Source organism: Odocoileus virginianus, unplaced genomic scaffold, assembly GCF_023699985.2.
Source record: "Odocoileus virginianus isolate 20LAN1187 ecotype Illinois unplaced genomic scaffold, Ovbor_1.2 Unplaced_Contig_19, whole genome shotgun sequence".
Taxonomy (NCBI): Eukaryota; Metazoa; Chordata; class Mammalia; order Artiodactyla; family Cervidae; genus Odocoileus; species Odocoileus virginianus.
This window is the reverse complement of record NW_027224336.1, coordinates 1008646-1035618: the sequence shown is the minus strand read 5'-3', so window position 1 is coordinate 1035618 and position 26973 is coordinate 1008646. Positions and strand designations below refer to the sequence as shown.

General features: G+C 48.6%; 1 protein-coding gene across 3 annotated transcripts in view; it reads left to right on the top strand.

Moving 5' to 3' along the window:
* GMDS (GDP-mannose 4,6-dehydratase) overlaps positions 1 to 26973 on the top strand; it is a 472279-nt gene that overhangs the window by 165106 nt on the left and 280200 nt on the right. For all 3 annotated transcript variants that reach the window (XM_070464165.1, XM_070464166.1, XM_070464164.1), the window contains exons 5-6: positions 24585 to 24777; positions 25418 to 25522. In XM_070464165.1, coding sequence (XP_070320266.1) covers positions 24585 to 24777; positions 25418 to 25522 — 298 coding nt within the window. The remainder of the gene's footprint in view (positions 1 to 24584; positions 24778 to 25417; positions 25523 to 26973) is intronic.

The window sequence follows — 26973 nt, the reverse complement described above, 5'->3', positions numbered from 1 at the left end:
CAGGGCTGGACAGGCCACGCCTGGGGCCAGCAGGGGCATAGACCGAGCCCGGTGGCTGTGGAGTGAAGGTGTGTGGTGGGACCCTGATGGTGCCTCCTGCCTTTGAGTTTAGAGAAGCTGGGCTGCTTTCTGCATCCTGACATAAAGAAAGCCACATGGCCAGAAAGCCCAGGGGATCTGTGGCCCGGGACCAGGTGGTCGCCCTCTGACCCCTCCGCCAGTGGAGCAGGTTTTCCTTGGCAGCCAAGTGCAGCTCTTTGAGCTACAGTGATTGTTCTGAGGGTTGACCTGCTAAGTTACAGATGCAGCAGGAAGCCTTGAGCATTTGAGCAAAAGGTGCTGAGCCACTCTTAAGATTGATTTAGAAAGTTATTTTGTTGTGTTGAAAAAAACTCTAAGGGCTCTCTAGCAGTTTAAAACCTTTTTTTTTTTCTTAAGCTAACCCCACGGTGAGGGAAACTGATGTCTTCTCATGTGACCTGTGAAGCTTCTTCACAGAGCTGGCTCGCCAGCGATTCGGTCAGCTGTGAATCTTCAGTACAGAGCTAGCTAACCAATTACTCAGTCAAGCCAGTTTCCTGCACAGGTCCTTTACGATTCAGAAAGAACTCAAACTTTTTTTTTCCCCCCGAATACTTACTTCAGCTTGAAACGTGTTCAGATCACCAGAGCGGCTGGCTATGTGGGAGCATCCTTGTTCATTCACTTACAGACCCACAGCTTAAGGTACAAGGTGGAAAGTAGGGTTTTCTGAGCTGGTATAATCTTTATTCATACAGTATGTGGGTTGAATTTACTTGGCTAATTCTTATCATCCATGTATAAAGTTAATAAATTCTTGATTTTAAAATTTTCAAGTTCGAAAAGAAAGAAATTTTCATTTGTGGGTGTGTGGTATGTGCACATGCACACATTGAGTTCTAAATATTTATTTCAGTAGGCTCAAATCTCATTTTATCCTGGCCATTTAGTAAGTACTCATTAAATATTTATCAGGCACATACTCACACTTACACACGCATCCTCATCAGGTTGAGAGAACTAATTGTTTAAGTTTTGAATTCTTTCAATATCTTTTTATTTTAGACCTTCATTTATGGATTTCCCACCATGCGGATACATGTTAAATAAATTAGAAACAAGTTAGATTTCTTGTCAAAGTCAGAACTTAAACAATCAGCTTTAGTGTCATCACTTTCTTTGGCTCCAGTGTTCTGTTTCTTCTTCTATATAACCTCAAGCTCATTTATTTTAGTTTTTTCCCTGAACGATTGCATTGAATTTGATAGTATCCCCACAAAGTATTAAATCTCTATTATTGTGGATTTGTCTTTGCTGGTTTACGGTCATCATATCTTTTGGGGTGTGTGGTTTTACCAGTATGTAGTATGCTCATTATTGTTAATGTTTTAAACCAAAAGAAAAGAATTCATGTTACTGAATCAACTCTCTTTTCATAAGCACTTGCCCGGGCCCTCTTTGTCTAATGTCTATTGCTGTGGCTGGTCTGTGGACGCTTATTTCTGTCTCAGTGTGCGTCTTCTACTTTCTCTCTGCCGCTCTGTTTTCTTCTTTCTTGCCTTTGGTTGCTTTGATTTTTTTTTTTTAATTTCTTTTTCCTCAGCTACCAGTTCAGAAGTTAAACTTTTAATTTGTGCACTTTCAATTTGAATTGTTTTTGCTACTGTGGTTAATTTCAACACACATACTTTATAAACTCTAAACCCGATTCATACTTCTCACTGCCTCAGAGCACTAGTCCATCTGCTGCTCCCCAGGGCCGTGGACTGCTGTCCAGAGGTGTGATTCTATCCTGTCTGCATGTCTGTCCAGTAATCCCTACCGTCATTCTGTTGTTTTCCATACAGCTCGTGGTTCTTAGATTTGTCTGTGTGTTTCACAGTGACGTTGCTCCCTCCTGCTTCTGCATCCCGCTCCTGCTTTTCCGTTTGAAGTTTCTGGTTTCCGTGGGTCCTTCAGTGGTGTCTCAGTGCAGGCGTGTGCGTTACAAACACTTTGCCTTCGCCTGAGACTGTCTTAATTCTGCCCGAATTCTGAGTGGTAGTCCGGCTAGTTTTTGGGTGCTTCCGTCCGCTACCCCACTCCCCACTGCTGCCTGTTGTTCTTTTACCAACTCCAGGCAGCTTCTGTTGAGTGCTTGCTTCAGACCCACCTGTTCTTGCTCTGCGTCGTTCCTTCTTCCATCTGTTTGAATATTTCAGACATGCTTATTTGAGAGTCTTTCACATTCTCTTCTTTTTCACCCTTGGAGTGAGGACTCTCCTGGGTGTGCACCCCCGCTTTCTGTGGGGTGTCTGTGGGCCCCGGATGTGGGAGGCTTCCTGCGGAGGGGCATCACTTCTGTGCGGTCCCATCTCAGGCTTCCCCATTGCAACCAAGTTTTTATGTTTTGAATTCTGAAAACTGTGGCACAGAAGAGTTTGCCATCTGACAGTACGAGGAAGGGACAGATGTCCTATCCTTTTGTAGCTTGTCACCCCTCTAACTGATGACACAGTTATAAGTTTCAAGTCTATGTGAACAGGACAGGAGAAGCTTTATGCTAAACTCTAGGTGAAAAGGAGTTTCACTTGACAGCATAAGTACATGTTGAGGTGGTTGCCACTATTCTGAATGTTAGTGTGATTTACGTGTAAGTTTGAGTATAGTTTTCAATATAATCTAAAATGAAATTCAAGTTGGCTATTTGAAAGATGCCTGGAACACCTCTGGGAATACAGTTTGCCTGTCAGTCACCTAGATTCTAGGACCTGCCTTGATATTAACTGACATGATTTGCTAAGTAGGCCCAGGATCTGCATATTTAAGGAAATCAATTATAGAAGTCAACTAATGAATACTTTTTAAAATCTTAATTATGTCTTGAGAACACCTAGTTTCTTAAAAGACAAGTACATGAATATTTTCATTATTTTTCAGAAGGAAAGCTGATGAGACTTTTGGGGGGGTTTTGTTAGTGTGTTCTAAAGCTTCACAGTTATTTGCCTGGAATGCTCTAATTGACTGATTTCCAAATTACTCACATATATATGAAGCAAACCGTATCTTTTTTTAGGAATGTTGTTCTCCGGTATAGGTAAACATACAGTGACATTCAGAAGCACACACCCCAGTCCTCAGTGCCTGTGCACCTGTGCTGTATGCATAAGAGCACACGTTGTGCTCTAAGCATCTCAGGGCTGTCCTGTTAAACGGGGCGGTGATTCTCATTTTTGTGATCTGCATAATTACTAGCAGATTTAACAGGTCATTTCACTTGTGATTTCTTCCCTCCTTTTAGAGTTTGAATTTTAAGAATGATGGAATCTCTGAGATGTTTTGAGTCCTGTGTAGCAGCACCATGTTCTCTTTACCTTAGAGATCTCACAGTTGCACAGAGAAACCAGGAAACAGCCACAGCATCACCGCTGGTTTTCAGGACGTGAGCTGCTGCTCGCTGGGGGCCGGGAGCCACGCTCCTGTGCCCGTGTCGAGCATGCACTCACTCACGCTGCGCGCCTCGGAGCTTTGCGCGTACTCTGCTCATCTCTTTGCTCTGCTCGCCTTCAACGCCCCCATGGGATTAAAAGCATTCTTTGCTCCACTCTGGTGTCTCTAGACCCTGTGTACTCAGTCAGTAAGTCCTGTCCGACTCTTTGCGACCCCATGGACTGCAGCCCTCTGGGCTCCTCTGTCCGTGGGATTCTCCAGGCAGGAATACTGGAATGGGTTGCCATTCCTCCTCCAGGGGATCTTCCCGACCCAGGGATGCAACCTCCGTCTTTTATGCCTCCTGCATCTGCAGGCAGGTTCTTTACCACTCATGCCACCTAGGAAATCCCTTTAGACTGTGTTTTCTGTACATTTGGCGCTCCCCCTTCCTGGCTTCCCGAGTAGCTCAGTCAGTAAGGAATCCGCCTGCAATGCAGGAGACCTGGGTTCGATTCCTGGGTCAGGAAGATCCCCTGGAGAAGGAAATGGGCAACCCACTCCAGTATTCTTGCCTGGGAAATCCCATGGACAGAGGAGGCTGGCAGGCTACAGTCCATAGGGTCGCAAGAGTCGGACACAACTTAGCGCTATCTTTCTCCTTTCTTTCTTTCTTCCTGGTTTTAATTCACATGTCTGTACTTCTCTGTACTCTGCTGCCTTGCTAGAGGTAGGGAACCTGCTCCCTGACCCCAAATGGAGAAGAAATTCAGGTTGCAGTGGCAAGCGCTCCCTCATCCTCAAGTCCAGCTCTCATCGCCCTTTGGCTTCATAGGATTACAGCAAGGTCGTCTGATGTCCAGGGCTGCCACGCTAGCGTTTTGAAGATGTTGAGAGACTGGCTGTGTGTTAGTGCGACTCTGCCATTTCACAGCCTGGGAGTCAAGGCGGCACAGCCGAGGAAGCCCGGCTGCTTGCCACCCTCCCGGCCGGGGGCAAGTGCCCCTCGGTGTCACCGTGCCACGGTGGGAGCTGCCGCTGTGCACGTGTGGGGTGGGAGCCTGTTTGGAACGTGGTCTCCAGTGGGGGTGACGTCTAGGTTCTGCCGCCGCGATGCTGGTGCGCGTGACATCTCACAGCTGGGACCAGGGCTTTAGGAGTCAAAGTGGAGACGAGATCCGGTGACATCAATATATTGCTTATTGTATTTTTGGCTCTTTTTCTCTGTTTATATCTTTAAGTCTGTATGTACTGTTTCTGGAGGCTGAATCCTTGAGTTTTGCGCTCAGCCTTTCTCTCTCTCGGGTGTTAAGGAGAAGGGACCGTGGTTTCTTTGTCAGCTAACTTAGTATTTTAATGGTCCTAAGACCTCTGGAGCCAGCACCTCAGCTTTGATCATGACTGGTATTTAAGATGAGGCAGTGTGTCCGTTCTTTTCCCTAAATTTTAGGTCTTATAGTTGAAGGGGATCAGCATTTGGGTGCTTGGAGTGTTATAAATAGGCTGGAAAATAGCAACAAGGGGGCTACCGCTACGGTAATGGCCCTTTTCAAATACTTAAAAGCAAATGATTCATCAAATAAAATCGCTAGAAGCAGAAACCTGCCAGTCTGTAGAACGTGACCCTCCTAATCAGAGAGCGCCAGCAGGATGTGGGGTTCCTGCTCTGCACCTGATTAAAGGCGGGCACGCAGCACGGCCACGGGAGGAAGCCCAGGACACTGGGAGGAAGGGGGCTTTTACGAAACTGTCTACATTTGTTTAATTTTTCCAGATATGCATAGCAGATAGGCACAGTTTCAAGCTTTGCATTTTTTAGTAACATTCCATCTCTGATTTAAGGAAAACAAATCTATGTGTGGTTTAAGCAAAATGTCTTCCTATGCAAGTTAGATGTGTTATTTTCAGGCAATTCTATTATCCTAAGTTTGGAAGCATTCTCTTTAGGCATTTGTTACAGCTATTAAAAGTCATTCTTCACTTATAGTCAATATTAATGATTCCTCCCCATTGAGTTTCAGTTTTATTGTTTCCCATTAAGGGATTCTCTGATGATTTTGATTTTTAAAAAAATATATACATCTGAGTTCATTGTAGTATTTTCTCATGATTATTAAGGCTTTGCAAAATGTTGCCTGTAGTTATTTTAATATTTTTATGAAGTTAAGCTAAAACTCTTGCTTCCCTAAAAATAAATTTTTAGAAAATTGGAAGCATTCCACCGACCCTAATTTAAACTATAGAACTGGGAAATTATTAAAAATTAAGGTTTTTGTACTAGTTTAAATTCTAAGCCTTGCTGTTGAGTGCTCTGTGTGTTCTCTCTGATATTCCCACCCCCCAGCAGCGAGAGGGCACTCCGGTCACTTTCCCCCCTCACCAGCACTTGGTGGTGTCGATGTAGATCTGGTCATTCTGATAGACCTGCAGTCGGATCCCCTGGTTCTCAGCTGCATCTCTTTGATAACACATGGTGTGGCGCGTCTTTTTATGTGCTTCTTGCTGTCTGTGTATCTTTTTGGTGATAGGTGAGTGCTAGAGTATTATGGCTTTTGTTTTTACTTGTCACATGTGTTCTTGGCCTTATCTTTTTTTTTTTTGCTTTATTTGTGTTCAATTGGGTATTTTAAACTTTTAGAAAATCAAATCTTCATTGTATTTGTCTATACATGTTTGTTTAAATTTTTTAGTGAGTGCTTTAGTGTGTTTGTCATATGCACTTTTTTCTTGTCACTCTCTACCTGTACTTGAGGTGGTGATGGTGGTGGCTTAGTTCACTGAGTTGTGACCGACTCTTGATATCCCATGGAATCTAGCCCACCAGGCTCTTCTGTCCCTGGGATTTCCCAGGCAAGAACACTGGAGTGGGTTGCCATTTCCTCCTCCAGGGGATCTTCCCGACCCAGGGATGGAACCTGCATCTCCTGTTTGGCAGGCAGATTCTTTCCCACTGAGCCCCTGGGGAAGCCCCACCCGTGCTTGTTCACGGAGTTAGACGGCCCCCCATGTGATGTAAGGAGCCGACAGCAGTATGCTTCCGTTTTCTCAGCCTGGTCTTTATGCTGCAGTTATATTCATAGATTTTCTTTTCACGCATCTTCTAGATCTTATAATCTATTGTTATTTTTGGTTTAAACAACTTCAAAGACATTTTTAAAAGAGTGTTTTTGGCAGGTTCCTGGGAAGCGCAGGAAGCACTCCTTGGTCTAAGATTCATTCAAAACCAAACGTATTTTGGCCTTTTTTCTAATATCATAGCCTGTAGGTGTGGCTTGAGGAAATGGTAAGCTAAGTTTCTTAGTTTTTATCCCGATATCTATAAGATACACTCTGTTTTTGTCCGGCAGTTTAGAATAGTAGCGTTTGAGTCGCATATCCGCACGCTCGGGTCAGCTACCGAGCTCTTGTCAGCAGCAGGGGAGCTGTGGGGCTGGCAGAGGCGGCCAGGGTGGGCGAGTTCAAGCCCACCCTGTGCCGTGTGGACCCCATAGCTATTGAAGAAGGACCCTGTCATAAACAAAAAGTATGGATGTAAATAGTTAGAAATTAAGCTGTACTCTAATTTTTTAAATCAAGAATGAATAGGAGAAGCAAGAAGAATCTTCTGTATTCAGTAAAAATGATGTTGAAAACAGTTTTTTCTGAGATTGAGTGCCAGGAAAATGTTTCTGTGTGATAAAATACTGGTGTACACCCTCTTCATCAAACAATAAGAAAAGATGATACAGTTTCCCACATAGTTAGTGCCTCTTATTTCCAAAGCAGTTTTAGATGTAAACAAGGTTAGAATTACAAATGTTGGAGTTTGTATTTCAGAGGTAATGGGGTCTAAATTATAGTTTTTAAAATATTCTGAAATTAAACAATTATAAAATGAAGCCATAATACACAGTTGTCATAAAACATGGTGCTATGCATTTAAGTGTTGATGTTTCATTTACAGATGAACCAGAAAAGGTTTGTGTAACCAAATATACAAGACATGAGAATATACCCATTGGTATAGCCGGATTAACTGCTTTCCTGAGAATCCTAAGTTATTGGAACATATTTTTCTCTTAAAATGTCATCAACTTAACTTTGAAGAGCTAGAGGATGTTTTCAACTGTACAAATGGTATTAAACTCCAAAAACCAAGAAATGAAAAGTTTAGACCCTTTCTTGGGAAAGCCTAGTAAATTTGCGAACATAGTGAGTAAACAGAGCACTGAGCTATATAATCTCACATTCAAGAGAATGTGAGTGGAACAATGAGAAGTAGCAAGACGACATTCATTAACCTGAAAAGGCACATTTCTCATAGACTTTTCATTATAAACAACCAGGAAGATAATATTCCCCCAGAGGTTCATGTGCTTAGAATTGTGTCTTTTTTTTTTTAATTAGAGGGAAGTTCCTGGTGCATTATAAAGGCATCATTTGCTTTTACCTCAGTTTTCCTTAGGTGAGCTTTTTATTCCCCACAAACAAATAAAAAGGAATCTCCCTCAAGGGTGATTTGAGGGGCCCTGAGTCCCCAAATTTCGTCCCTTGAAGCTGTCAAAGGATGAGTGACTCACCAATCACAAGTTTCTCAGATCAATCTGGGTGTTTTTAAAGCCACTTGTTATTTTCTATTCTGTTTTAAAGAGTACAAAGACTACTCTGTGTGACACTCTCTTTTCTGTCACTTTTTCTCAACCTCAAGGAAGAGTTATAAGACAGGAAATTATATCACAGCAGATCGGTGTTCCCCTTTTAGGAAGAACTTACACTCAGGGTATTACTCAAACCATTTCTACACTCAAGGGCGAAATATTTGCAGTGCCCCCTGGGAGTTGCTCCCCTCACTGCTTTGAACACTGTGATTGAAAACTTTATGCACTTTGGATGCATGTAAATGAGTTTAAAGGTCAAATTGATGTAAAGTAATTTTGTGATGACTGATTTATTTGGGGGGAAAGTTAAGTACTTCGCTAGCTTTTTAGTTACAGAATGGAAAAGGTGGTGAAAAATTACTTGTGGGAAGACAAGGTAGAATGATGTTGAAAAGTGTGTTTTTAGTTAATGCAGAAAATACATAGGATAGAATGAAAACAACATGTAAATTATTCATTTTTAGGTTTACTTATTGATAAGTAAGAATCTAAATTAGAGTTGTTTAAGTGCATGGCTGCGAACAAAGATTCAGAACCCAGTTCTTGTCCTTTACCTCTGAAGCCAAAGGATTGGATGACTTCCGCTTTTCTGTCACGCGGGTGGGAGGACGTTGCGGGTGGGAGGCAGGGGGCGGGGCGTGGGGCAGTGGGCGGGGCGGGGATGGGGCAGTGGGCGGGGCGTGGATGGGGCAGTGGGCGGGGCGTGGGGCAGTGGGGCAGGTCCGTCCTGGCAGAGCTGTTCCGGTGCAGCGTGGTCGCGTTGGAGAGGAGAGCAGGGGTGATGAGTATGAGTCTGCCGTGGGGGAGGGATGGAAGGGGCCCTTGCAAGCGCGAGGTGCCTCAGGTAGAGGCGGCGGTGGCCCCGACAGGTGAGCCGAGCCCCGCATGGTGGGGTCCAGGCTTCCCTTGGCATCACCAGTTTCCCACGGCCCGCGCTGACGGAAAGGAAAGCAGGGACGCTCGAGTTCAGAGGCCAAGACCCCGGCTGTGTAGAGGGGAGCCGCATGTCTGCCTGCTTGAGGCCTCTTCCCTTTCCAGGGCTGGCGTCAGGGGCCCGGCAGGACTGCTGACAGAGCCTTCTGGCCCGAGGTCGGGCCCTGAGCTGGACGCCCTGAGCCCCAGTGATCCCTCACATATTGCACAAGGCCCTGTGTTTTGAGGTAATTTAAAACCTTATTAATCCGGGCCCCATTGAGTCAGGATTTGAGCAATTCCAGACGCAGGCTTGTTAAAACTCACCGTAACGGTCGATGAGAAAAGGTTCCACTAAGCAAACGCATAGCGCAAACGCGATCGTGGCAGGAATGCTCCGACTCCTTAGCGCGGGGCTTTGTTTATAAGTGGTCCTAAGTACTCCTTAAGTCCTTCAGAGGCCCTCACTCACGTATAAACTATCTGCTCACTCACTGCAAACCACTCTTATCTAGTTATTACATCTATGGATTGATACTGGCTAAGATTTTACTAGTTTAATTCCAATTGCTCTATTTTATAGACGGTTTTCAGCAGCTAATGTCAAACATCAGCTCAAATAATTGTCCAAAGAGCAGCATTAAATCCAAATACCAGAAACCCATTTAGAACTTGCTGAAAGCCAGGCTCCATCTCTGTGTCCCTCGCTCTTCTACCCACAGTCCATATTTCCGTCAGCCCCGCCCTCTCCCTGCCACTGTGGAAATGTCAGTGGATGCCGGGCTCAGGGGATCTGTTCCTGCTTCCCGACTCACCGAGCTGGAGTCTGGAGCTTCCGTGTCAGCCTTGAGGCGCGGTGATGGTTGGAGAGCCTCAGCCAGTGACAGTGTCAGACCAGCCCCAGAGGGGGGAGTCCTTCCGCCAAGTCTTCAGTGTCCAGCAGCTCACAGGCTGTCAGAGCTCCCTGGGGTAATATCTTCTGTCATTTGGAAGGACTTAATGAGACAAATGTTATTTTTTCTTTTTTTAACCACAGTGCTGTGCATCATGAAGGCTCTTAGTTCCCCAGCCAGGGATTGAACCCACACCCCTGCTTTGGAAGTTTGAGTCTTTTTTTAACATTGAAAAATTATTTATTTTCGACTCTGCTGGGTCTCTCTTGCTGCGCTCGGGCTTTCTCTGGTTTCGGGAGCTTCTCTCTCGTAGATTCTCACAGCGGTGGCTTCTGTTGTTGCAGAGCCCAGGCTCGAGGGCTCAGGCTTCAGTCTTGGCGGGACACAGGCTGAGGTGCCCCTTGGCATGTGGGATTTTCCTGGACCAGGGATCAAACCTGTGTCCCCTGCATTGGCAAGCGGATTCTTAACCACTGAACCACCAGGGAAGTCCCAAGAGAAACGTTCATTTAAACACTGGTTGATATTTCTGTTTCTGGTGCTTGCTGACCAAAGTGTGTCGGCGTCAGCTCAGCGTGTCCTCGGTCACTGTCCTGGACTTCTAGCGCCACAGGCGCACGTGGTGGGGCCTGTGCAATTGGTTTAATCCTGGCACAGCAGCTCATCCGTGCTACGGTCTTGGGCGAGGCCTTGGGCTCTCTGACCCACGGGAGTCCCCTGGATAAGAGGCGCTGTGGACTTGACCTTGGTGCTGAGTCAGAGGGAGGTGCGTGTGGCCCTGCGGGAACCAGGCGCTTACCTCCTGCTCTGTGAGTGTCCTTAGCCGAAAGTGCGGTGCGGAGCTGGACTGTGCGCTGTAGTTCTGTATCCAGAAGTTCACACAATGGGAGTGATGGCCAATACAGACCGGAGAGGAGACGCTGCTTCAAGGGAGGAAAAGGCTCCGCGATCTTGCGGTCTGTGGGTGATGAAAGGGGCCTGTGGTGACGCTTATGGGAATCCACGGGGCTGCGGCGGGAAACAGGTGGAAAAGTCAACTTGGAGCCCACTGGTGGAAGGCTGTGCAAAGCTCCCTGAAGTGCATCAGCATCTGGGCTCCTCTGAGGGGTCTTGAGTGAATTAAGCCAGGGGCCAGGCAGAGACGAGGGGCAGGTGGACCACTGGTTAGACCGGAGGACCTCAGAGAGAGGCGCAGAGATTCATAACCAGTTTAAACACTTGCAAATCAATTGTCCTTATAAAATATCTATACCAAAATATTAAGTTGTTAATGCGTACCCGACAGCCGTTCATTTCTGTGTGTGGGCACAGAAGGAGCTGCGGGGTTCCCTCCAGACCTGTCCTGTCTGTGGCAGAACCGTGTGTCCTTGCGCTGGCCTGGCTGGGCTGCAAGTCCAGCGACACGCGTGCGTGTTCCTCGTGCTGCCGGTTCGGAAGGTGTCTCCGCCGGAGCCCTGCGGCCGCGGCTCCTGAAGGCCTGGAGCCTGCGTGAGCCGTGGCTCAGCTGGCAGGGGTGGGGCCGAGCCTCGCTCCTTCTTCTGCTGCCCCAGGAGCCCCGGGGTGCCCCCGCTCCTTCGCCCAGTCCCCCTGCACCGAGGGAGTCAGGTGCATCCGGCGGAGAGCTCTGCCCCCCCCCCTCTCCTGTTCCCCCTGTTGGGTCTGGTCCCAGAAGCCTTCCAAGCCCCTGCCTCTCGTCCACTCCGTCTGCCCAGAGACATCCCATGTCCTGACTCCCCACACCCCAGCTCCCCTGTTTCTCTCCCTCTCTCCCTCCCTCCCCACTCCCTTCATTGATGTGTTTCTGAGGACTTTATCTTTCAAATTCTGAGACAAACAGAAACCCCCCAGTACAACTGTAGTGTCTAATTCTGTTGCATTCCTGACTTTTTTCACTTTGTATGTTTGGAAGCTGGAATGTTGCTTTGTGTTGACATCTTCTCTTTTCCTAGCCTACCTTAAAAGAACTGTACAAAGTATCCTTTTCATGCTATTTTCTGGAATTACTCTTTATTTGACGTTACTGTTACCACTTTTACTTTATTTTTATTAGCATTTGTTTATGCGTTTTTTCAATATTTTTCATTCATGTTTCGGGTTTAGATGTCTTGAAAATAACTCCTAATTAAGCTTTTTAAAATACTTTTAAAGAACCTTTGAGTCTTGATAGGAAGGTTCAAGGCATTCACATCTATTTTAATTATTGATCTGTTTCCTGATTTGTCCTAATCCCTGCCATTGTATTTTATTTTTTTTTAATTATCACTTTTCCCCTTTATTTCTTTCCTTCTGTTTCTGACGTCTCTCATTTATCTAATTTTCTTTAAGCTACAGTCCACCCCCAAGCTGTTCTGAAGGTCTGCATTCCAACTGTACTTTGCTGGTTGTTTCTCATAAGAATATTTGAAACTATGAATTCCAAGAATTTAATAGTATCTGCATGTTACTGCATCTTTGCCAAGGATGAAAGGAAATCTTGTGCATGCTTTTTTCTTATCTCCTCTTTCCTACTTGAATCCTAGGGTTTTTTTTTTTTGTAAGAAATAATCTATATTTTAAATACTGGGTCAGATTTTTTTATTATATCTTTTTTATTTTACTGTCTTTCTGAGCAATTGCGGCTAATTCCACAACTGCATTATTGGACAGGGTTTGGGCTAATTAAGATTTTTATTATCTTCATAGTTTGCCATGCATTGCTTGCATTATTCATAATCATTATTTTCTCTGAAGTACATCCTCAGGTAATATTTTTCCTGAGAAGAATGCGTTGGCATGCTTTCCAGGTCTTTTCATGAAGAAAAATGGTTTTCTTTTATCTTCATGGTTACTGTGACGTTTTGTTTCAGCTCTGGGGTTCTGGTCCTCTCCCTCAGGTTTGTTCGGTTCTCCCTCATCTGTGTTTAGCATTTAGGATCGTCACCGCTCCCCCTGGGTTTCCTCCTTCCCTGCCCTCCTCTGCTCCTGCTGGGGGCTCATGGAGACTTTCTCCTTGTTTTTGCACTGAGAACCCCCCAGGTCTGGGGTCCGTGGTCAGCACCCACCGGCCCGATGCTCAGAGGGTCTCCCTGACCCAGCGATAGCTCCAGCTCCTCCCCCTCAGCTCGAAGCTGTGGGCGCCCCCAACTGTCACGGTTACATTTCTCCTGTGTGCGCACCACTATTCCTGTCTGTTCGGGGAGATTATCGAGTTGGAATTCACACCAAGACTTTGGTTGTCTTCAGTGCTTTATTAGGTCACATGTCTCCACTGGGCACCTCAGCCGAGCGGCTGTATTTTCACTTTCCTCAGGCTTTCTGGGTCCTCCGTTTCTTTGTGTATTTTCGCGTGGCTCTGTCCTGCTTGGAGGTGACACGTCTTCAGAGCCCCCTGAACCTGCTGCTTTGGGGCCTGCCCTTCCGACTTGGACACTCCGCCGCCTGCAGGGGGCCCCGCGCTCCGTATGGAGCAGGGTGAGACCACCAGTGGTGCCAGCTGGAGCGGCCCCGCAGCACCAGGGGTCTCTTTCTCTCCCAGGGGCCTCCGCCCACCAAGTGGCCAGTGGGAGCAAACTCCGCAGGGGTTCACAGGCCCAAAGGGGGGCCCTCCCCTCCAGGTGTATTGCCTGGGAACGAAGCAGAGAGCCCGCCTCTTCTAGGAAAGACCCCAGGGGGTGGGTGCCGAGGGGACTGTGACTTGTGCCCGAGATGGAGGTCCGGGGGTGATGCCGCCTCACATGCTCAGGGAGTCGGCAGCTTCTTGCAGCCCTTCCTCAGGCCCAGGAGCAGCCTCTGGACCAGCCTTGTCCTCTCTGGGTGCTTCCCCCCTCCTCCCTGTAGTGGACTCTCCACAGCCGTCAGAGCAGACAGGCAGGAGGAGGGGAGGGGTCGTCAGGTGTGAGCACCAGCCTGCTGGGGCACTGTGGGCGCCTCTTCCCAAGCTCAGGGTTGGGGACATTGCAGGAATTACTGGGGAGCTGGTGCAGCTTCCAGAAAGGCTGGCGTCTCACTCCTTGGTGGGAGGTCTGCTTAGCAAGTGTGGCAGAGCTGCTTGATTTGTCCCTCAGCTCCCATTTTTCCTTCTCAGGGATACAGTTCTGAAGTGTTGTCTGAGTATATCGTCTTCTATAATAATTACATTCCCAGCTCCCTTTATAATTTGTGCATGTGACTGCCTTCTATGAAATTACTTTCAAATAGACATGACATCTGCTACAGTATATAATATGTGTGTGCGTGTGTGCGTGCGTGTGTGTACACAGAGGGGAAGGGGAAGAATCTTCTTGGTGGGAGGGTGGATGTGGTGGCAGGAATCTTGGCAGCCATTTTGGACTAGGGCTTGGAAGCATGATGTGGATAGCGGAGCCATGGAGAGAACTGGCATCCTTAGTAATTGTGGGGCTACCAGGCCTTTCTCTCTACAGGCAGACTTATATAAGGGGAGGGGGAACTTTCAGCTTGTGTCAGCTTCTCTTTTTGAGCTTTTCTTTCACTTTGATGTGAGCCCAGTCCCAGATGATGGAGGCAGTCACTTGGAGCAGGGAGCAGGAAAACTGGAGAAATGGCAGAAAGGGCAGCTGCGAGTAGCCCCCTCTTGCTGGTCTGCAAGGCTGGGCCCCATTAGGGACCCCGGCAGTGAGACCCCATGGGGAGGAAGCCTGTCACAGAGAGGTCTGCCCAGAGCCTGATTTCTCTCACTGGGTGCTGGGCAGAGGTACTGCTGCCCCCTGCCCAGGTCCCCTGAAGAATCCATGCCCACAAATTATGCCAGAACCAGCTTCTGTCCATCCACCACCCGATGACCCAGCTGGTTGTTGGGTGAAAGAGTGGAGATGAGGAAGAAGCTGGAAGCTGTGGCCCCAGGCAGTTAAGCAGCAAATGACATAGGATGACTTCAAGGTGACCACTTCTTCACAGGGGAAGTCCTCCATGCCTCCAAGCACGCGATCTCGCCCTGCGCCTTCCCTGTCTGTCCAGTGAGGGGGATGTCCTCCCCGCCTGTCATCGAGGACCGGCCATCGGCCCTGGCTCACCTCAGTGCCGCAGCTCCTTGATGGCCTGGCTCCTCGGGCCTGTTTATTCACTCCCTCCCTTTCGAGTGTTTAGACAACAGAGGCAGTGCCTCATTCATCTTTCTGTCCCCAAACTCTGCTCTGTGCCCAGGCCTGGAAGTGTGCCCTCCGTGTTTGTTGAAGAGTAATTTTTGCTTTGCTTCGTTGATGCTTTGTGAAAATTATAAGCTACAATATGGAATATAGTGCATAATTTCCCTCATGGGAAGACCAGAATTATTCCCTCCTTTTTAAAACTGAATCTGTGTGTTTTTTAGCTGCATTCTGAATCAAATAGGCTTGTATGAAAACTAGGCCACTGTTTTCAATCCTACACCTATAGGGAAATACGTTCCGAATGGTGGAAACGGCCTAAATATATACTGCCATAGGCAAGTGGATTCTAAATCACAGCCAGCCTGTTTTTAGAAAAAGGGAAGCATCGTCCCAGTATTAGATTGCAGAAAAAAACAAGGGCGCCTGTTCTGTGTGTCTCACTTGTGGTTGCAGGAAGCACTAATGTGAAGGCGCGCTCGGGGGGCATTGGTGGTAGTTTGGTTTTTTCCCGTGTATTATTATTTTTCCCCTCGTGTTAATCCAAGCTCCACTACTTACTGACTGTGACCTAGGTGAGCTCCTTAATTGCCCTGAGCCTCATTTTTTCCAGATGTAAAATAGATACAATAGTAGTTTCTGACTCATAGATGACCGAGCGCTGAGGAAAGCACTGGGCATGTGCCCAGCGCCCAGCGGGCCCCCGGGTCTCTCCCAGCCGCCCGCTGGGGCTCCTCGTGTCTGTCCCGGGGCTCGCCCCTGGGCTCAGGGAGCCTCCCTGCCGTCCGTGGCGCCACGCCTCTCGTCCCTGGGACTTGCTGTGGGTCTTCCTTCTTCGTACTGTCTGTCCCCTCCTCCCATCACTGGAGAGCGGGCCCCTCGAGGGCAGAGCTCTTTGCTTGTTTCGTTTGTGTCTTTGGCGCCTGGAACCTCTAGAGTTGCTGTGTAATACTTAACTGAATAAGCAATAAGGGGACTTAAAGTGGATCGGATGCTAGTTTTGCAAATAGCATGACTCAGTGTATCTGCAGCAAAAAGTGAAAGTAAAATAAAATGTGAGAAACTTGCCTGTCAGAGAGACACTACAACTTTCAGTGGATTTTGCGTTTTGAGGATGTTTTATCTGGACGTATTAATATGTAGAACAGAATGAAAACCAGATGAAAGCAGGTTTTAAACATTCCTTTCCCACATTCTCTCCCCTTCTTCCAGTTGACACAAGTAAGGGGAATGAATGGGCTCTCCTTGCACATCTTTGTACCCGACTCCCTGGCGGTTTCCTGGGTCCCTGCTCTGCGTCTCCGCATCCACGCTGCAGTGACGACGTTGGCCCGGCCGGGCCAGCCTGTGCTGCGCGAGCAGCCGCCCCGGGCGCCGCGCGTCCCTCTAGGTGGAGGGCAGTGTTGATTCAGGCAGCAGCGCGGCCTCAGGCTCAGCCCTGGCTTCCTGTCCTCTCTTAGAAGGGGCTCAGTGTGGCCTCCGTGAGGCGGGGCCCGGTGCTTCTTCATTTGTCCCCTCCTGTCCCCACCCCGCCCCTCACTCTCAAACCCTGTGTGGTCTGAACCTGGCACTTTGGCAGCGTGGTTTGGAGATGACCCTGGAAGATGAATTGCTCTTACCCAGTCTCCCTCAACAGCCGCCCGGGTCATTAAATGCACGGCAGTGAGGGGAGCGACAGGTAAAGCTCAGGCCAGACTCAAGTTTCCTGTGGGGTCAGAACCCGGGTGCTTCGCAGGGTCTTTACATAGCTGTTGTCTTTTCTGTGAGTTCTAAACCTTTGTGAAGAAGCTTGGAGATGAGCTGATGTTAGACCACCGTGGCCGTGCCGCACTGCATCCTCATGAACCTAATTCACCTGGCTTTGCTGCTGAGTTAGTAATGTGTGCTTTGCTCTCTTTAGGGCAGTGAAAGACTGGCTTCACAGGGGAGACTGCTGGCACTTCTGCAGATGGAGGCCAGGGCTGCTGAGGGTGGCGAGTTTAGCAGGTCCCAGGCTGCAATGTCTGGCATCACGGGAGGTGCCCCTGCTCAGGCTGGACTTGCCCGGACCCTGCTGGCACTTTCCAGGCAGTTAATCCCCAGGGCACCTGTACCATTTCAGAGAGAAAGAGCAGGTACCAACATCTCATCTTACTCAGAGAGCTCCCAGGGAAGGTAATTTTCTCAGACGTTTTTAAGAACACAAAGAACATCATTTGCAGATTACCTATGATTTAAGACCTGTCTTACTGTAATAAATCTTAGAGGAAAGTGATGTTCTTTTGAATAACAGAAATGCTGAAACCTGAAATTATTGGCACTCACTAGTTTTCTAGGTCATCCACTTTTCAAGCCGTCATAAATATGCCTAAGCTTTCTGCATCCAGACACAAAGTAGTTCTGCTCGGAATAAAGCCGTGCGTGCACCCCGGGCCACGTGCACACGCTGACTCACCCTGCTTTCGCCATGGCAGGCTCACGGCGGCAACCTCAGGCTGCCTCCTGACTCCGGAGGACCTGGTTTGTATCCAGCTCTGGTTCCCTTGTCCATCACCCTTCCCCACCTCTCTCCCTCTCTTCACTGCATCTGTGTGTTTTGGGGTGACATTCCTGGCTCGGTGCTAGCTATTGAAGATGGAAGAAACCCAAGTCTCACAAAACATACCCATTCTTTTGGTGTGTACTTTTGCTGTGATATTTCTAGATGTCTTTTCTAAACACTTTGCCTGTCTTCAGTCATCATAGTTTCGATTTCTCTTACTGCATATTTCCAGTATTTTCAGTCTTTTTCACTCTGTTATTGTTTCATTTTGCCTGTTTTCAAAAATTATTTCCTGTTTTTAGCTGATGTTATTAATTGTTTGGTCTCTGAGATATATATGAAGTCAACATTAAAGAGATACTAAGGGGAACTATTTAAGGTCATTTTCAGAATGTGCTATTATTTTCATTTCCTCTGGTGTAAATTCTCTCTTGATTTGTAGATCTTGTTGGTTCTCTCTTTAGCATGAGTAAATAATTATTTTTTAATTATTCAAACTAACGTGTTTGAAGTTCATCTGAATGGTGTGAGGAGCCATTCTACTTCTAGAAGAATGTGGCCTGAATAGATTTTACATTTTGGGAAGATCATTCTGGTAGCATGGAAGATGGAGCTTAGAAAGCCCAGCCCGGAGGCTGGGAGATGTGTTTGGAACGTTGGTCTGTGCAAAGGTCATGACGAGAGGCCCGGGGTGTGCGGAGGTAGACTCAGCAAGGATGTCAGGGCCATGAGGAGCAGCTACGCTGTGCTGGGCGGGGTGCCCAGGCTGCCCGGACGCCCTTCACCTTCAAGGCCAGCGCTTTCCTGCCGCACCTGTGGCCACGTTACTCAGTGGCTGCTTGGAACAGAAGGTGGAGCCTCTGTTTCCCTTGCTTCCACTGACCATCAGGTCAGTCAAGAGGAGGGTTGCTGGACACGTGTGTGGTGTCCTCAGATACAGAGGAATAAGCCTGGAAAGAACTTTATGTGGGAGAAAGAGACTGAGGCTTAGGTTATTGACAACAAGAAGGAGAGCCTAGAGTTTATCACTTGCCATCAGCACCTTCTGTGTCACTTTTTCCTCATTTGTCATCACCATCACACACCCAGAGGCATCTTTACCTTACCCAAGGAAGCTGCTATCACGGCAAGTTGCATTTCCTTCTCCTGAGGACTCACACGTTCATTCTGGTTCTTTCTTTCCCTGCTCAACTCTGACTTGGATGCAGTTATTTTCCGCATTTGCTCTGAAATCAGTTTCCTCTTGGTCTCAGGTGTCTGTTGGCCTGACGTGCTGTGTGTGCGGCCATCTGCCCCCCACCCCAGCCTCCTGGCTCTGCTCGGTCACTCAGCTCAGAGCCCAGGGGGACAGACGTTGGTCTGCAGTTCAGCAAGCACCACACTGGGCAGTGTTCAAAGGAGAGTGAGACATGCATCCTGCCCAGCGTGACCTTTGTTTTCCTGTGAAATCTAACTTTTGTACCACGCAGCAGTTTCAATGTGGAAAAAAGACCATGAAAACGCAGTGGTTTTTTGTTTCACATTTTGAAACCGTATGGCTAATACCTGCTTATGCACTTTTTTGTTATAGAAAATTCTACTTTTAAAATGCCATCTAATAGCACTAAACACATACTAAAAGCGTGAACAGCAGCAGCGCTGTTGTTAATGATGTTTTCCTCCTAGAGACTGCACGTCGCTGCATTGCCTTAGTCTTATGTTTGCATCAGCTTTTCACATCATTTTGTTCCTGTGGGAATGACTCCTGTTTAGAATGGACACTGGGATTTAGAGAAAGGCATTCACAGAGGAAGGAGCGATTTCGATGTCCCTGTCCTTTCTGAGATGTGCCATGTTTGGTGGTATTGGAATACTTGGCTCTTTCTTATTCATGTCCTCACGGAATATCACTCTGCCCTGGGCATGATGGAGAGCAGGACGGAGGCGTGCCCCTGCCCCTAAGACCATGGTTTCTCTTACGCACAACCTGCTTCTCAAGAGCGTGGGTTGCTCCAGAGGGAGCACGTTAAGCAGGTTGTTTTCCAGAACACCGCTCAGTTGCAGACGGACTTCTGTTTCGTTAATGTAGTGCCTAATCAGACTTCAGTGAAGGGTGTGCCCCTTCACAGCCCCTTCAGGTCTTCTCAAGCTAACGAGTGGGCTTATAATCATTCCATTCATAGCCTCTGTTATCTAACGGAGCCTGAGTCACTGCTCCCGCTTCCTGCTTAGAGCTCACAATGGGAAGGAGCCGCGCCCTCCCGAGCCCTCTGCCCGTGCGACAGCTGGTCTGTGTCCTCTAGACTCTCTCGAGCTCTCTGCGTCCAGAAGACGCTCCTGGAGGGCGGTGGCTGCAAGGCTGCCCCACGCGCGGGCGGGGGGCACTGCTTTCTGTTCTGCGTCTCTGCCCTTTGCTGTGAGATGGCTCCTTTTCTGTTTCTCGGCCCCAAACCGAAGCTGAGATCTGTGGGGATTCGGGGTCTGAGGCTGTGGCTACTGTCCCTTCTCTCTCTCTCTCTCTCTGTCTCGCATCTTAAATGCACGGCCTCCACGGTCCAGTTTTCAGTGTCCTGACGTGTTTTGTGCATTTCCCCCAATGGCTTAGTGTATTTTATCTTCTAAAATTGATACACTGTATGCTTACATGCTGCTTTTGGAAGAAAAAGCACCTCAAGAGAAATGGAGGCAGAAAGGACAGAAAACTGTGTGTGCCTACATGCTGCGCTGTTGCTGTGGCCTGTCTTGAGCTGGGACACTTGGACGCCCCACTTGCTTGGGGCTAAATCTCCCTGAGCTGTTAGTTTCCTACCAGGAGCTCTGGCTCCTCTTCATCTTGATGAAATTCTCTTCCCTCACAGGACAGGACCCACGTTCCTGCAGCTGAACGCCCTGTAGCTTTTCAGCAGTTTCCAGCAGTCCCGCTTTTGTGATTGCTGTCCTGATGGTCTGTGGACTGAAGAACAATTAGCTGTTTGGATGCAAAGAGAAGTGCTGAATTCCTACTTCAGCATGTAGTAGTGGCCGCTCCAGCTGTCATGACAGAGGTTGGAAGAGAGAGGGATGCTTTATGCGAAGAGTGGACACCGTTTCGGCCCTCCTGTGCCCCACTAGGAGCTGCTCGGACTTGGTCTGTGCCGAGGGCTCCCTGAGTCCCCGCTGCCTGCGTGGTGGTGGGAGGCCTCTGGACTGTCTTCAACAGACAGTTTAATCCCTTGCTTAAGTGTTTAAGGCTCTTGGCTGAGTCCCCCTGATGCAGATAATCCCTCCAGTCACTCCCAGGCCTCCTGGCCCAGGGTTTCAGGGCAGTTAGAGCCTTCGTGTGTGTGTGTGTAATCAGAGTAATGCAGAGACTGAAGCTGTGAACTTTATCAGCGAGGGCTCAGAGCTACATCGGTCATTCACTTTTTGATTATCTGTCCAAAACTAGTGTCACATTAACGCCTTAGTACACCTATGTGGTTTTGGGACTTAGTCACCGAGGTCAGGAGTCTGCCGTGATTCAGACCGTAGAATAATCGAAGATGCAGCGATGTGCCGTGAAGTTGTGTGCATCAGGCCCCAACGTGGGTGGGTGGGGCTTGTTCATGGAGGGGTGTGGGTTCTGAGAGACTGGGCCGAGATTCTGATTAGTCAGTGTTTCTGTTCATCTTCACGGATAAAAAGTGGAATCGGGAGAGAAGTCGAAACTTGTCCTTTGTTCCACAAACGATTTCATGTCCTGCCGTGTGCTGAGCAGATGGGTGGGACACAGGGTCCCCATGCGGGCAGTGGGCAGACGGCTCTCGTGGGATTGGAGTTGTCAGGAGCACGATGCCTGGGGCAGTTGTCTTGTCCAAACTCCACGAATGTTGACTTGGAATTTTTTTTTAAAAACCTAAAGGGAAAGGCTCCCCACTCCAGTATTCTGGCCTGGAGAATTCCAAGGATGTGTAGTCCATGGGGTCGCAAAGAGTCAGACACGACTGAGCGATTCTCACTTTCAATGGAAACTGCGTTGGGTGTGCTGACTTGCACAGAGATGTCCCCTTTGTTTAGTCTGGGTAGAATGCGACACGCTGACGGACTGATAACCTTATGATTGTTAGATGTTTCAAATTATCATTATAAATATTTTTGAATGAAAACATAATTGCAGTGAAATAAGGAAAAGATCATATAAAACTGGGCTTGTGAGTGTCAGGAGGTTCTGTTCTAGAGGCACAGAGAGCCAAGGCCGGGAGTGAGTCCACAGCACAAAGCCTGGTTGAAACGATGCCCCTCCTCTGTTCTGGTGCCATCGCTGGCTCCCCAGTGCCCACTGAGCAAGACTGCAGCGTGGCCTCCCCCAGCATGGCCCGCCTCTGTCCCCGGCTTTTCCCACCTGAGCTGGAGCCTCCTGGTTCCCGGCACGGCCAGGGTGACCGTCCGGTCTTTGCTCATGCTGACCCCCCATCAGGGGGCCTCCCACCACATCTCCGCTGGCTCATGTGGGCGTCTCCTCCCTGAGCCTTCTCTCCTCTGTCCATGTCCTCTCCTCTTCTCTGAGTTTCTGGCTCCCAACCCTCCGTGGTCCCCAGACCCTGTAGCCGTCTCAGCCCCACCCCCCTCAGTTCCCGTGGCCTCAGCCTTGGGGTCCCTTCATTCCCCTCGCTGTTCTGCACCCAGAGGCCGGTGGGGGGACTCCTTCACCTTTGCATGTCCTGCACTCAGGACAGGGTGCCCTGCTGCTCGGGGTGGACTGTCCCGCCACCCTGCTCTGATCTCCTCTTGTCCCAGCTGCGAGGAGGTGGCTGCCCACCGAGCGCCGTGTCCGTGGAGACGGCTGTTTTATTGTTGCTCTCCTTGATTAATCATCGCACTTGCAGATTCCAGCTCCGAGGAGGCGCGGCAGCGGGCGGCTGCCTGTGTGGTCCCGCGTCTCCCAGAGGCAGAGGCAGCGCCCGGGGCCCGGCTGCCTCTTCCCACACAGAGTTCTCCTGCAGCAGCAGCCTCTGAGGGTCTGAGGTGACATCTGTGCTCAGGAAATGCTGGCTCCTACCTTGAGATTTCAGAAATCAAGTTTGCTTCCCGCGTAAAGTCCACTTTCTTATTAACTGTACGCTCAGGTCACTTCAGACTCCCTGCCACCCTTCAGGTTCTCACTGGTGGGAAGACAGGAAACACAGACACACACAAACAAGGCTCCTGTCCTGGCTCTGGGCCACTAGGCTGTGTGCAACTTGGGCCCTGAGGTCAGAGGTGATGCCAGGAGGAGACGCCGTCCCGGAGGGGCGTGAGAGTGGTGGGACCGCCGACCTTCCTGGCCCTGTGTGCTGTGAGCCCTGTGCTGAGAGCTGGGCCTGGTCCGGTGAGGACGCTTCCAGAGTCCGCGCTCATGTGTTGCGAAGTCGTGCAGGGTGAGAGCAGGCCTCCGGCGCCTCCATCTGGGTCCCCACAGCGCTCTGGGCGGGAGGCTCTGATTTCTACCCCTCTCTGAATGAGGATAACTCTGGGATATGCGTTTATATCTTTGAATGTTGATCAGAGCAATCTGCTCTATATTTGAACTTAAGTTTCCTATTTTCCTTTGACTTGAAGCTCCCTGGGTCCCGGCGGCCCTGCCGCTGTCCTGATGTGCCTGGCGGTGAGCGTGTCGGGGGCGGCAGGGTCTTCCTTTGCTCACCTGCTCCTCCTGAACCTGCTTCCCACCTGCGGCCCCAGACGCTCCTCTGCTCTGAGCTCTGCATCTTTGTGCAGCGGGACAGTGCAGCCTTTGTTGTAACTGTCACGCCGAAGTTTTGAAATTGACAGAGTTTCGTGTATCTGACTCTTTAAAATTGTACCTGTTTCAGTAAGATTAGGTTATCAACCTTCTTCCATCTTCTGATAGCCCATGTTTTCTTGTAGTCTTTGTAGTCTTATGTGCTATTTCTGTGTTCAACATTTAAATCTCAATGGCTGTCTTCATTCATCCACCAAACACCGGCACAAGCCATGTTTCAGGCCCAGGGCTCCTGCTTAACACAAGGAAACTCTGCCCTCAGGAGCCTCATTTTAATGGAGAAGCTGGACAGTGAGTGAAGGCTGGGTGAATGGAGCGGAGGGCCTCTGGGCTTTGTGGGCGGAGAAGAGGGCAGGGCAGGCCCCCAGGACAGGGCACATCGCGTGCAGCATGAGGCTGACTGTGTGCGTGCCTGTGAGTACACACACCGGGACAGCGATTTGCAGACAATGGTTTTTATTAGTTTAGGAGATTTTAATATTAGGTTAATTTATTTATTGTATTTACAGTTAATTGAAGAAAATAGCATGTCGGTCATGTTCATTTTTAAATAAAGCATGTGAGAGCCGCAGAGTGCTGAGTGATCCGTAACACCCTTTTCTCCGAAGCCCGTCAGCTCCACACTCGTCAGCATCGCGCTGCAGTCAGCGTGTCTCATAATTAAAGATATATGGCTGTTGTTTAGTTGTTAAACCATGACTGACTCTTTGCAACCCCACGGACTGTAGCCCTCCAGGCTCCTCTGTCCATGGAATTCTCCAGGCAAGAATACTGGAGTGGCCTGCCGTTTCCTTCTCCAGAGGACCTTCCCAACTCAGGGATTGAACGCACATCTCTTGCATTGGCAAGAGGGTTCTTTTACCACTGAGCCACCTGGGAAGCCTATATTATTATGTATAGAAGGTACTAAAAAGTCATGCTTGTAGCTTAATTAAAAATAGAAGCTAAAACAGTTCTTTCCCATGTTCCCAAACTTATCTGTGCATAAAAATTAAATGGGGCTCATTGGAAATGTGGGTTCCTCGCCACCTCCCACCCGGAGCTTGGCCCGCTGAACCCTTTCAGGACGCCCGGTGTCCAGCTGTCCTGCGGGGCAGAGGCTCGTGTTCTGAGGAGCCCAGCCCCAGGGACCTGAGCCTGGAGTTAGGAGGTGGTGAGTGTGGTCCAGGCGTTCCCCGTGTCACCACAGGGAATTGATACCGCTTTCTTAAGGTATTTTTCCATCCACAAGACGTTAGAAACAGATGACATCCATGCTCTTACTCTGCTGCTGGAAAATAACATCTTCCCACAAACGGAACCCTTCCGAATAGCAGCTGCAGCCTGTCACCTCTGGGGGTCTTTGCTTCGGGTCTGCACTAATGTGGCTGCATCGGCACCCACTGTTTCCAGATCTCGTTTGACCTGGCGGAGTACACGGCTGATGTGGATGGCGTGGGCACCTTGCGTCTCCTGGACGCGGTGAAGACCTGTGGCCTTATCAACTCGGTGCGGTTCTACCAAGCCTCGACGAGCGAGCTCTACGGGAAGGTGCAGGAGATACCCCAGAAGGAGACCACGCCTTTCTACCCGCGCTCTCCTTATGGTGAGAACGTGCGGCCTAGTCCTGCCCGGGGGCTGGTGTCACATGGTGGGCGGTGGCTGGGCAGACGGACCAAGGGGCGTGACTCGCCAGGCAGACGCCATGCGCAGGCAGGGTCCTGCCGCCGTTGCCTCTGGGCTGGAATCACTGTCTCACTGCGCCCTCCAGACAAAGCGCTGAGACGGAAGTTGCTTCCCGCAAGATTCTTTGTACTGGACTGTGTGGGTCATGCTAAAATGATATCTCTGGTGTTTCTTCCATTTCCCAGTTTAAATTCTCCTGGAGCTCAAACCCTTAAGTGAAAGTGTTAGTCGCTCAGTTGTGTCTGACTCTTTGTGACCCCGTGGACTGTAGCCTGCCAGGCTCCTCTGTCCATGGGATTCTCCAGGCAAGAATGCTGGAGTGGGTGGGTGCTTGTGAAGGAAGGGGCCGCGGCTGTTACAGAAGGAGAAGCTCCTGAGTGCTTCCTCGTTTCGTGATAACTGGCAGAGGAACCTTTATTTTGTCCTTGGCTTTTGATTCATTTCCTCCCTATCTTGATACATTGTGAACTGTAAATTTTGCAAGTTGTTACATGTTTGAATGAAAATCTGTTTTACAGTGAGACACTCTTTGATTTGCTTTTAAAAATTTATTCCCACAGGGGCAGCGAAGCTCTATGCCTACTGGATTGTGGTGAATTTCCGGGAGGCGTACAGCCTGTTTGCAGTGAACGGCATCCTCTTCAACCACGAGAGCCCCCGGAGAGGTCAGTACAGGTGCCGATGGGAGGAGAGCGCCTGGCTCCACTCAGGGACGTGTGTGGTGTGTGGTGTGTGTGTGCGTGCGTGTGTGCATGTGTAAGCACATGCGTGCATGGACTCTACACATGTGCCGGGCAGACTGGGGCCGTTTCACATCTGTTTTTAATGATGCGAGTGTCAGAAGCGGTAGATGAAGACATGCAAATCTAGCTTTAATTACCTATTAGCTTTGTTAAGGGTTTTGTTCAGCATGGAGCTGAGCAGTGTCCCGGGTTTACCATTTCCATTGGAAGGGCTCACCACGCATGTGTGAACCCGAGAGTCGGGCGGTGGCCTTGGAATACGAGGGGCCGGGCAGGAACCTGGGCTTCTTCCCCGAGTCACTGTCGCTCTGAAGCCTCCACCTGTGGTTGCCCCTTTCTCACTTTGAATCAGTTGTGCACTCAATGTTCCTGCCTTACATTCCATTTAACAAGCACCCAGGCATTTCTATGCTTCTGGAGTGTGTCTTAGGTACATTTAAATCACTGCTTGTCTTTAGAATCTTTATTTTCTTTTTCAGAGAATCATATTTGTTTGCATTGGCTTGTTGCCTTTTTGTGGTTGTCTTTGAGACTGTGAGCAACATGCCAAGTCTCCTCTTCCAAATATTAGGTTTTAAATAAGAAAATGTGTACTCCTTTCATTATTTCTGGTTTACTAAAGCATGAGAAATCTTTAACAAAACATGTACACCTACAAAGTGAAAGTCATCTGTTTAAATCTAGTTCTAAGAAGTTTTATTAAATTTCACTATCATTTAGGCTTTTAGCTTGCAAATGAATGAGAAATCCAGCGTTGTAAGTTGTTTCATGTCCAAAAATTAGTAATGCTTATAACTTGGTCAATGAAATTTTATGTGACTGTGTAGCCACGTAATTAAACCAGCAAGTCATGAGGAAAGATTAAAGTGACATTTATACTGCTATGTTTAGTGGCAATACATTTTAATTTTATAATTGCTTAAGTTAAAAATTCCCACGCTGCCGCCGCTGATGCTAAAAGGAAAGCCAGTGAACAGGCTCAGCGCTGCGGTGTGGGGCATCCTGAGTAGCCGGGAGAGGGGGCGCCCGGCCGTCCCCGCCTCTGGAACGGGTTGGGGTACTCAGGACTGACCGTTCGGCCTCCTAGTCACAAACATGTCAATGCGTCTTGTCTTCTGTGCTTCCCCCCTCAACTTTTCCACTGGCAAAAAAAGAAAACTCAATTGTTGGGGGTTAGGTTAGGATAGGGAAAAACATTCTTAGTTGTAGAATAAGTAGCTTTACATTTAAATATAAATCCCACCTCAGTCCTCTATGTACATGCCTCCCAATGAGAACTGTTTGTCTTCATGGATGTTAGTGACTGTTTAAAAAATTTTATTTTTAAAAGGAATGTTTATTTTTTTAAATGTATTTATTTTTTTATTAAGGTA